Source organism: Alligator sinensis, unplaced genomic scaffold (genome assembly GCF_000455745.1).
Source record: "Alligator sinensis unplaced genomic scaffold, ASM45574v1 scaffold775_1, whole genome shotgun sequence".
Classification (NCBI taxonomy): domain Eukaryota; kingdom Metazoa; phylum Chordata; order Crocodylia; family Alligatoridae; genus Alligator; species Alligator sinensis.
Window position 1 is genome coordinate 8,245 of NW_005843115.1, and position 12,249 is coordinate 20,493.

Consider the following 12,249-nt stretch of genomic DNA (forward strand, 5'->3'; position numbering starts at 1 on the left):
AAAAACAGAACCCAAACTCGTGTTGGATTTTTCTCACTAACAGAAATGTAAAGCTCATGAAAGATGATCTGCATTCCTGTATTTCCCTGATTTGTGCCTCATTCCCTCCCCTTTCCCCCCAAAACAATTCACTGATGCATTTTAAGGAGGCAGATTTTCAACTGAAGGTACCCAAGATTATGCTTCAGCTATTGCTCTCTGATACTATCCCATACATCTGTTCTGCTGGATTTCAAGTAGGGCAGTTCTGATCATTGACTCTGTGACATCTGAAGCTGGAGAGGCCACTTACAGTTTGTTCATAATCAGGGGCTCTCCTCATTGCAAGTGGAATTCAGCTTCCAACACAATCCCAAGTTGAGGCTCTAGACACTAAAAAAGGTTGCTGTTTCCATTCTAGATTCCCCCACTCCACCGCCCCCAAGCAGTCATTCCAAACTTTCTTCAGCCAGTGTTGTGAATCACTAGTGTTCATGATCATATTTTCAGTAAAAGCAGGAAGCTGAAGAAGTAGCTTAGCTCCTTAAATCTTGTGAGTCGGTGGTGCTCAAATTTTTGGTCCTGTGGACCAGATGAGTGGTGCAAGGCTGGCCTGCAGGATGAATCAAACCCCACACACCACATCAGGCCCCATGCTACCTCTGCCTGGCCCCATGTGCCAGAATTGGGCCCCAGAGCCTAGGTGGCTGCCAAGTGTGGGGATTGGCTCCTGAGGTCCAGTATTGCCCTTGGCAAGCCCTGCACACTAGGATCAGGCCCTATGCCACCCTACGTGCATGATCTAGCACACAGGCCCTTGGGCTCTCTAAGGGTTTGGAAATTTGGCAGCAAGGGAGTAGCTGCCTACACTTTCTCGCCTTAAAGCAAAACAGACACTTGCTACAAAATAATGGCACAAATCCATATCACTTATGTCGTGGCCACAAATTTGGGGCCTCTGTGGCACAACAAGGGGCATTCCTAGGGTAGGTAGGATTGGGTCCCTGAAGCCCTGGGAATATCTACTGAAGTTTCCCCATTAACAGAGATCCACGCCAGGGAAATCCAACTTGGGGCACACCTCTGCAAATAGGGAACCCCAGACTTCCTCAATTGCAAAGGTATACTTGGGGATTCCTCAGGTACTCCTCTGCTAATGGGGAAACCCAAAGTTCCCCCATTTGTAGATGCATGCCCTGAGTGTTGTCGTATGAGATTGGTCTCCAGCCACTCCCAGGAGAAGCAGCAATCTGGCTCTGTGGTACAACAGGCAACTTCTGTTTCATTCAGTGAAGCAGATCAGCTGTGCTGGGACACATCATGACACAGCTGATCCTCTTCATTTGGCAAGATCTGTTTAGATCTCTTTATTCCTGTAGTTTTTTTGTTCTTTTTCTCATGCGAAATACTAATAGAATATTTTTGTGAACATTTTTATTTAAATCAACATTATACTAGAAACATTATTTCACTGACCCATTTAGAATAGAAGCTCCCAGGACAGGGAATTTTAATATTTATCCATTAAGAACTAAGCATATTCAGGATGCAATATAAGCAATAATTAAACCACAGTGACTGCAAAAAGAATGCAAGAGAAGAAACTGAAACATATCAACTCTAATTTGTAATGAAAAATCTGATCTGCCTAAGCTTTTGATGGCACAATCCAGGAGGAATAAGCATTGGTTTGGGAAATAAGATGTTCTGAGTACAAATTCCATTTCTTCCATTCACTCACTTTCTGTCCTTTGGCAGTTCTCTTCACTTCTCAGATATATGTTTACCCATTTAAAAATATGCAGGGAGAACAATTGCTCTATTGGTGTTTGAACATCTGAAGAACATATGATTAGTAAGATGCAGGTAATATGCCACATGCTTCTTTCATGGTGCCTAAAATGCTACCAAAGAACTGAGTTAACTTTCTCCAACCATTGCTCTGGGATCAGAGCTTTCACATGATGAACAACAGCCCCCCTCACAATTTTTGTTGGGTTTTTTTGGTTAGCTAAGCATCTCTTTTGTCTGTTTTCTTGCCTTGAGAATTCTTACACATATCACAAGATTCATGGGACAAAACCACTGTTTGGGTATTTGATTATTGAACAAAGGATACTACTCCCAGAAGAAAGAAGGATAGTTTCATCCAGTCAACAGTCTGAGCAGGCCAACATACAGAGTCCACTCTTTTGGGCTTTTCTTTTGGGCCATATAAAATCTCAAGTCAATGGAAGTTTTGCCTCAGTGTGGACTGTAAGCCATTGACAGGAAGAAAGATAAAAACTTATTGCATTCAATTTCTTAAGATATTGAAGTGGGGATCTGATTAAAGTGGAAAAGCATAGGGTTGATTTAGGGTTGTACCAACAAAGTAAGACCAATTTTCAAATGTGCTGAAGTACCCACCTTTCCCAAATGCTGACTTTAAATGAGTTCTGGGCACTGAGAATTGACAATCCTAAATACTTGTCCCAAGGTGGCACAAAGTCTATGGAAAACCTGGGAACAGAAGCTAGCCCCATATGTCTTTTATTCATGGGATCAGCATTCTTTTGTTTTTCAGCTACACATATCATTCCTTTCAGTCTTTCCTTTTTAACATTGGCTTTTCCTATTTCCTACATTTGCCACTGAGAAAATACTTAGCAAGATAGTACTATGGACCATCATATTGAGAAAACAGAGATGAATGACACCCTTTTTTAAAGTTATGATGTTCTAGAGAAAATAAGTTCTGCACACTACAGGCCAGGTTCACAAAGGCTTCAATACATCTTTTACCTGTGCTTTCCCCAGAGGCACTGAATGGAGTTTCTCAACTGCATCAGTAATATCCCTGGTTTCCACAGAAGAGAAGGCGCTGCAGATTGCCTTGATTTCTTCAATCACGCTATCCACTTTATGCTGTTGATGCTGAAAAGAAAAATCATATGAACTTAAACAGAAACACTCTGTGATAAACCTATCACTAAGAATTTGAAGTCATTAGGCACATTCCACATATGGTACATGTGCATCCAGTTCCCTCCCCTACACTCCTCCCCCCAAACACACACACACTTAGATACCTTCCAGAATAATGTCCTGAAAACAGCAGTGATGAGATCTTATGCATCTATTATAAATCTGGGTTAAACATTCCTAAGGAAATTTTTACCAAATCAGGTATCGCCAGTTTTTCAGTTTTGTCCCATACCTGAAATTTGGGCCAGGTTTTTCAAAAGTTTAGATGATAATCCAAGAACCTTTCAAGCAAAAATGACCTAAGATTACAGCAAGTCCAAGCAGATACCTTACTCAGGTTGAAAAGTATAACAAACTTAATTTTTTACATTAATTTAACATAGTGGCAATGCCCACCTCCCAGAACATCAGAAGCATGGGATTATTTGGATGGGTCAGTGCTTGCCTATGATCACCAGGTAAGGGCTGCCTAGGCCCTGCTGCCACCCTTTCCCACCAGGGCTGAGGGGCAGCTCTGCCTTGTGCGTCTCAAAGACTCCTCCTGATTGGTTGCTCTCTTACTGCCCAAACCATAGGGTCAGGCCAAAGGGGGTGGGACTGAGATGCCAGACAGAGGGAGTGTGGTTTGGAGTCTGGAAGCCTGCAGCTCTGACCAAATCCTAAAAATCACACAGAAGCAGGGCTGCAAGGGATCTGCAGAGATCATTTAGTCCAATCCTGCCTGAGGCAGACTCATCCCTGTCAAAACCATCCTAGACAAATCCATCATCTGAATTCCTTGTAACACAACCATCAGCTCAGAAACAGCACAAGAAATTGCACTCTCATCTGCCACCAGTGAAGCAGGGGGACCACAGCAGCCAACGTCCTGCTTCTATAAACAGTTGTTAATATATGCTCCAGAGGTCCCAGGTAAAGGCTGTGTACCCACTATGCAAGAAGGCCACTATCCACCACCTGTGGATACACTGGGTAGCAGTACTACTCTGTCACCAGATTAGCTGTGAAATAAGTAGAGTTAACTCTCACAAATAAGCAGCCACAGACCAAGCAGGATGTGGTAGGGACAGCAGATAACAATGCTTTCCCTTCTGAAAAGTATTTGATGGTGTTGTGACATGGTGTAGGTCAGCATTATAAGCAGCCTATCCAGCCCCCAGCCATGGGTCTACAAGTCCTCAACAGTAGAGCAGGCAGAAGATACTAGAATCTCAGTGACGGCAAAGGTGACAGAGTGTAGCAGAATGGGATCTCCAAGTATCTTGGCATCCTTGCTGTTGGATCAAAGTCACATTCTGTCAAGAACTACATGGAAACTGATGTACAATAGCTTCTCCATGATAAAAGAAAGTGCTCCCGGACATCTTCCATGGAAATGGCTTTTCCAGCACATTCTTCAAGTCTTTTGGTGACCAGCTAGTGACAATGGTAGTAAGATTGTGAGGTCTTGAAACTCCTAGTCATGAACTGGCTCCTAGTCATGAACTGGCATGAAGGCAGCAGTTACAAGAAGGTCATTTAGTACTTGGAACCAGGAGTGTGATTCAGCAGCTGTAATTTTGACTGAGCATCCCTCTTCAGGATCCACTCTGCTCACCCCACATGGGAAGGGAGCTAGAAGTACCCTAAACATAGTCCAACTAGCTTTTTCCTGACTAGATAACCATGCCTAGTGGGATCATCTTTACTGAGGTCAAAATCGGCATAGGCACACAACCAATTTTGGGACCTGAAACATCAGGACCCACAGAGACAATCCTAATGGTGAATTCTCAGTGGTGCCCAGAATGCACCACAATCATAGCTCAAGAACACAGTTGACACTACATTGATATAATTGTACTCAGAAAGATCCAATGAGTGGGAGATGGGAAGTTCAAAGACCAAGGAGGTGACTATACCTTCTTTTGGAAGGGTAAACAGGAAGGAGAATACCAGCTTCACGGAGTTGTTTTTGCCATCAAGAATGAACTCACAAACCAACTCAAGGAATTCTCTATTGGAATTAATGAGTGCCTTGTGACTCTCCATCTTAAACTGGCAGGGAGCCAATAAATCACTTTCATCAGTGTGTATGCCCTGACTCTTGACACCACCAATGAAACCAAGGAGGAATTATATGCTAATTCTGACCAGTGCTTTCTGGCATTCCAGAGGGACACAGAATTACTCTTCTTGGTGATTTCAAGGCCAGAGTTAGAAGGAACTCAAACCTCTTGAATGGAACCATTAACAAGAAAGGAGAGGGAAAGATCAACTCCAACAGCATCCTCCTATGAGCAAATGTGTGGAACACAGATTCACCATCATCAACATCCTGTTCTGCCAAAAAAACAGGCACAAGACATCAGGGCAACACCCGTGATCCAAGCATTGGCACTGGACTGGCTACATCATTGTTCATGCCTGAGACCAGAAAGATGTCCACATTACCTGAGCTATGCTAGGAGCTGATGACTACTGGACCAATCACCGACTCATCCACTCAGTTATGTCATTCAAACAGGCTCCCAATGGTGGGTGAAGCAGAAGCAATGCTGATGGAAGGACTCAACATAAAAGGACTCAAGGATCAATCAAGCGAGACCTCCTTCCAACAGTGTCTCAATGGAAAACTGGTGAATTCCAATCAACAACAATATTAGAATGTGGGCAGCACTCGGGGTGCCTTCAAGTCCACTGTCATCAGCACTTCTGAAGAGACGCTTGGATTCTCTACCTGGAAACATCAGCACGGCTTTGATCACCTTCACCATCCGCCGCAAAGCTGGCAAGTCAGTCAGTAATATAGAAGTCCTTGACTTCAGGAAAGCTGACTTCGACAAGCTCAGGAGGCTTGTCAGTGAGGACCTAAAGGGCCACAACCCAAAGGGGAGGGGAGTTCAGGACAAGTGGTTGTTCCTCAAGGGAGCAATCCTGCATGCGCAAGCCAAGTCTATCCCGTCTCAGAGGAAAGGCAGCAAAAGAGCACAGCAGCCCCTTGGCTCTCTAGGGAACTAGCAGACCTCTTGAGTCTTAAAAGGAAGACCTACAAGGGATGGAGGACTGGAACCACCACCAAGGAGGAATACTCTGCTCTGGTCCACACCTGCAGAGAGCAAACCAGGAAAGCCAAGGCTGCGATGGAACTCCAGCTAGCTACAAATATCAAGAACAATAAAAAGTCCTTTTTTAGACATGTGGGGAGCCAGAGGAAAAGCAAGGGAAACATTGGACCCCTGCTAAACCATATGGGACAACTGACAACCAATGCCCATGAAAAAGCAAACTTGCTAAATGGGTATGCTGGGTCAGTTTTTCACCAGTCTCAAGGGACACCCCTGCCCACTGTGGGTCAGGGATGCCTGGGTAAGGGAGACTCCTTACCCTCCATTGAAGCTGACCTCATGAAGGAACACCTTGACAGGCTCGATACTTTCAAGTCAGCCGGCCCTCACCGTTTACACTTAAGAGTACTCAAGGAGCTGGCTAGCATCATAGCTCAGCCTCTGGCATGGATCTTTGAAAACTCCTGGTGTTCTGGTGAAGTGCCCAAAGATTGGAAGAAGGCCAATGTCGTGCCTATCTTCAAGAAAGGGAGGAAAGTAGATCTGGCAAACTACAGGCCCATCAGCCTGACCTCTATCTTAGGGAAGGTCTTGGAAAAGGTTATCAAAGAGGCCATCCTTAACAGACTAGCTGATGGCAATATCCTGCGGGATGCCCAGCATGGGTTTGTTGCGGGTCTTGCTTGACCAACCTCATTTCCTTTTATGACTAGGTGACCTATCACCTGGACAAGGGGGAAGAGATTGATGTCGTATATCTTGACTTTAAAAAAGCCTTTGATCTGGTATCCCATGATCACCTCTTGGCAAAACTGGCTAACTGCAGCCTTGATCTCACCATGATCCGCTGGCTGGGGAATTGGCTCTGCGGTAGGACCCAGAGGGTAGTGGTTGATGGAAGTCAATCGTCGTGGTGCCCTGTGACCAGTGGGGTCCCTCAAGGCTCTGTCCTAGGGCCTATACTTTTTAACATCTTCATCAATGATGTAGAATTGGGTGTCAGAAGTGAGTTGGCCAAGTTCGCCAATGACACCAAACTCTGGGGTAAAGCATCCACCCTTGAGGACAGGAGGGTAATCCAGGCAGATCTTGACAGGCTCAGGAAAAGGGCGGACAAGAACCTGATGGTGTTTAACAGCAAAAAATGCAAGGCTCTCCACACTGGGAGGAAAACCTGCAGCATGCTTATAGGCTTGGCAGTGCTACGCTGGTTAGCACTACAGATGAAAGGGACTTGGGGGTCATGACTGACCACAAGATGAACATGAACCTTCAATGTGATGCTGTGGCTAGTAAAGCGAGCAAAACGCTGGCGTGCATCCATAGATGCTTCTTAAGCAAGTCCCGGGACATCATCCTCCCATTGTACTTGGCCTTGGTGAGGCCACAGCTGGAGTACTGCATCCAGTTTTGGGCTCCACAATTCATAAAGGATGTGAAGAAGCTTGAGAGAGTGCAGAGAAGAGTCACGTGCATAATCAGAGGTCAGGAAAACAGACCTTATGAAGAGAGGCTGAGAGCCATGGGACTCTTCAGCCTGGAAAAGTGCAGGCTCAGAGGCGATCTGATGGCCACCTATAAGTTTATCAGGGGTGTTCACCAGGATCTGGGGGAACGTCTGTTCACCAGAGCACCCCAAGGGATGACAAGATCGAAGGGTCACAAACTCCAAAGCAACCAATTCAGGCTGGACATAAGGAAGAACTTCTTTACTGTACGAGCCCCCAAGGTTTGGAATAGACTGCTACTGGAGGTAGTTCAAGCACCCACTTTGAACTCCTTCAAGACACATTTGGATGTCTAGCTTGCTGGGATCCTATGATCCCTGCTGACTTCCTGCCCCTGGGGTTGGGGGCTGGACTCGATGATCCTTCGGGATCCCTTCCAGCCCAAATGTCTATGAAATCTATGATAAGAATAACCAACAGTTCCAAGAGTTGATCAACCACAAACATAAGGCCTTTTGTGTTTCACAAAATGACACCAACTCCAAGCAAAAGAAACTGAATCACCAACAAGCCAAGGCAGTTTCAAAGGAGGAATCATAATATGAAGAACAGATGGTGGGAAGGCAAGGCAAAAGAGATTCAACATCTATGATATGAACAGTTTTTTCAGTGCCACCAAAGCTATCAATGGTTTGACCACTCAGGGATAAACCTTTTTGAGACCTAAGGATGGAAGAGACCTGATCAAGAAAAAGGGGAGATATCAATGCCTGTTGAAAGGAGCATTTTGAAGAACTTTTCAATCAAGACCCTGTTGTTGATGAGAGAGTTCACCACACCATCCCATAACACCCAGTCAGAAATGACCTCAGAATCCCTCCAACCCATGATGAGGTTAGGAAAACCATCAAGCAGATGAAGAATGACAGGGATCTGGAGTTAATGAAATCCCCACCAAAATCTTCAAGCAGGGGAGGTAGGAGGTTACATCACAGCTCCATGCCCTCATCTTAACGTTCTGGAATGATGAGGATATCCCAGATGACCTCAGGACACCATGATCGTGACAATCTTCAAGAAAAGAGAAGTCCAACTGTGGAAATTACAGAGGGATCATCTTGCCGTCCACCACAAGAAAGATCATTGTGAGAACCCTCCTGAACTGTTTCCTTCTAATTGCTGAAGAGCTCCTCTTGGAATCTCAGTGTGGGTTTCAGGCATCGAGGCACAATTGACACAATCATCTTCAATGCTTGTCAGTTGCAGGAAAAATGCCAAGAACATAAACGCCATTATATGGCTTTCTTTGACCTCAGGAAAGTATCTGACTATCAACTGAGAAGTGCTGTGGAGGATACTTCTGAAGTACAGATGCCCACCGAAATTTATCACCATTCTTTGCCTGCTGCATGATGGTATGTGAGCAGCAGTTCTCAGTAATGGATCTCTCACAAATCTGTTTGAGGTTAAGATGGGAGTTAAGTAAGGCTGCATCATTACTCCAACACTCTTCTTGATATTCCTTACTGCAATCTGACCACCAAGAAGCTTCCTGTCAGTGTGGAACTAAACTACTGAATGGATAGTACGCTGTTTAACCTGAGCTGACTCTGTGCCAAAATTAAGAACACCCTGACTTCAGTCATAAAGCTTCAGTACAATAATGATGCTGTACTGTCTGCTTACTTGGAGGCAGACCTTCAGGCAATCATCAGTGTTGTTACTGAGGCTTACAAGAAAATGTAATTGTTTCTTAACATTCAGAAGACTAAGGTCCTTCATCAACAAGCTCTCAGTTACTGGAACTGGGGCCTGCTCATTCAGATTCATGGTGAGACTCTGGAGAACACTGAGTATTTCTTGTACCTTGGAAGCCATTTCTTTCAGAAGGCTGACATTTATGAAAAAATCCAACCCTGCCTCAAATGTACAAGTGCAGCCTTTGGACACCTGAGGAAATGGGTGTTTGAAGATTGTGACATCAGATCCAAAACCAAGCTCATGGTTTATTAAGCAGTCATGATCCCCACCTTACTGTATGGAGCTGAGATGTGGACAATGCACAAAAGACACCTAAAGTCATTGGAAAAGTAACATCAGTGATGCCTGCAGAAGATGCTTTGAATCCAGTGAGTAGACAGACACGCTAATACCAATATCCTCTCAGAAGCAAACATCACAAGCAGCGAAGCGACAATCATCTAACATCAACTTCACTGGTCTGGCCACATCATCTGGATGTCTGACTCCAAGCTCCCAAATCAAGTTTTATTCTCCCAGCTCATTCAATCCATACACTCAAGAGGAGGGCAGAAAAAGCACTTTAAGGATGTCCTCAAGGCCAAGTTGAAAACATGCAACATCAATATCAACTTGTGGGAGACTATTGCCCAGGACCACCTCAAATGGAGGAAGAGTCTGCTTCAAGGATCTCAGTTCTTTGAAACCTTAACTATGACAGCAGGAGATGGAAAAATGGAAGTGGCATAAACAGTGTGTTGCAGACCAACGAAAGAATCCAGAACCATCCACCCCATACAGAAACATGTGCCCAAGCTGCAGCAGAGTCTGTCAATCCTGGATTGGCCTTGTCACTCCTCTTTGGATCCATAGGTAAGAATCATGGAAGACAATCATTCTTGACTACAAGGGATTGCCAGTGATGATGATCATAGTGGCTTAACTGAGTTTCATTAAAAAAAAAAACCAACAAATGTGGACAAGAAAGCTTCTGAAGGCAACTGAATCCAGATTAACTGGAAATTTTAAAAAGTTTCCATGAATTATGTGTTAATTTAAGCTGCTGTTTTATTACTGCTTTTGTCTTCTGTTCATTTTAATAGGAGATGCTATAAAAGACATGTTCTTCCTTTCTAGAAATAGTGACTTCTTATACTAAGGTGTGTGTGAAAAAACTGCACTGCTTCTGGCATATAGGTAGGAAACTGAGTGGATATTTCATGAACTGCATTTCTGCACAAACATATAGCTCAAAGGTATTAAATGTTTGTGAAAAAAGCATAGATTTAAAAAATATTGCATTTTAAATCTTCATGCGTCAGATTACACTGCCTTCCATTGCCTTCAAGGTGTTCCAGATATACATACTGATGAACTGAGGTGCAGAATTTGGGTCCCAAAGGTGAAAGCAGAAATCTGCATAAATGTCATGGACCCAAGCTCAGGGAAAATTAATTTAATTTTTTTCACATATTCCTTGCTTTTGCTTACATACTTGCTCCCTAAAAGTGTGAAATATATTCCTTGAGCAAATATAAGCTCTCCTATTAAATATTCTCTGTGTCTCTGTACAGATAACATTCCTTTTATTAAGCTACAGTGTGTCTACATGCTGATAAAGCCATTTCTGAAACTCATCCATTTCCACATCTGAAAGAGAAACACTGCCCCAAGATGAGCTATACTATTTTCAAACTCAAGGTCTATAGCTGAACTGCAGTGAGAAGGTTAGTACCTGTAATTAATATAATAAGTGGATATCTTTGAATAACATTGCTTCCTTGTTCTAACTTCCCTGAATGGAGTTATGAGTAGGAATGCATTAAGCGCAGTATCTTGCTATTTGTAGCATAAGGATTTTGAAAAATAAAAATGGAACTTTTTAAATAATTGCCATAGGTACTGAAGGGGGAAGGATATTGGATGTGTTTACTTGTGTGGCTTAGTAAATTTTAGAGCTTTCTCAAGTCTTAAACTGACTCATCACTTTCCATCCTGTTCTTTTAAAATGAATGCATCTCCCATCCTTCTTATTTGTTTCTGCCCACTCTGACTTTTAGAATTAAATGCTTGCAGGTTTTCTTCTTTGCATGTACAGTTTGGACACAACTGCATGCTCAGGAGCTGCTAAAATGGAAGTGCTCTGTCACAACCTTAATTGGGACAGTTTGAAGATTATATGGGTTTATTTATCAAGCAGACCTTGAAAACAAGAGAGGTTTTTTCTCTCTTTCGGGAGTATACAGATCACTCACTCACTCACTCACTCACTCCTTTAGAGCAGTGTGTTATCATTATAGATACATAAATTGTGACTAAGCCAATGGCTGTGTCACCCCTGGATGGGAAAAAAAATCTTGTTTATATTTTCAGAGTACCCTGTGAAGTTCTGTAAATTATGATGGATATTTTTGAGGAGTGTTTGCATTTCTGCATGATATGCTGCATATTTTAGAATAACACTGACAAATTATTTTACAGCTTAAAACAACAACAACATATTAGATATGGGGTGTGCAGAGTAGCTACTAACAAGGAATAGCTCAGACCACCTTAGAGACTAAGCATATGTGAAAATAAGATATGACTGACAATAATTCATTCTCCCCTTTTCACTTTTCAGACAGGTATTTGATGAATATAGGTTTCCCATTCCACAACCAAAATCACATTGATTTTTGTCTCACTGGACAGAGAAAAAAGGGTACATGCAGATGTTACATTTAAATTGACCTACCTAGGGTTAGGCCAATCTGAATACCAATCTGTACAGATGTTTGGGGAGGTTAGATCAGGTGAAAAATAGCTGGTCTGATCTAATTTAGGCTACATAGAGACATTTGGGAATGTTAGGGAGAGGTCAGATTGAGTTAAAAATGGCCAGCTGATTTAAGGTAAGTTGGAATGGGGGAGTTAGTAGTGGGGTTGGGGGACAGGCTCAGGGGAATGGGGCATCTGCATGGTGATCAGGAGGGAAGATGGGGTCCATGGGGGACAGGCAAGGTCTGTGGGAGGGACTGGGGGGCTAACAGTGTCCACAGGAGGGTTTGAGAGGAATAGGGGGCGGG

The 12,249-nt window shown here is 43.5% G+C and overlaps 1 protein-coding gene across 1 annotated transcript in view; it reads right to left on the bottom strand.

Moving 5' to 3' along the window:
• The window catches only part of LOC102383995 (phosphatidylinositol 4-phosphate 3-kinase C2 domain-containing subunit gamma-like), a gene marked incomplete at its 3' end in the record, with an annotated part of 97,886 nt that overhangs the window by 3,138 nt on the left and 82,499 nt on the right, over positions 1-12,249 (bottom strand). The window contains exon 8 of the mRNA XM_025193864.1: positions 2,764-2,895. Within this exon, the coding sequence (XP_025049649.1) occupies positions 2,764-2,895 (132 nt within the window). The remainder of the gene's footprint in view (positions 1-2,763; positions 2,896-12,249) is intronic.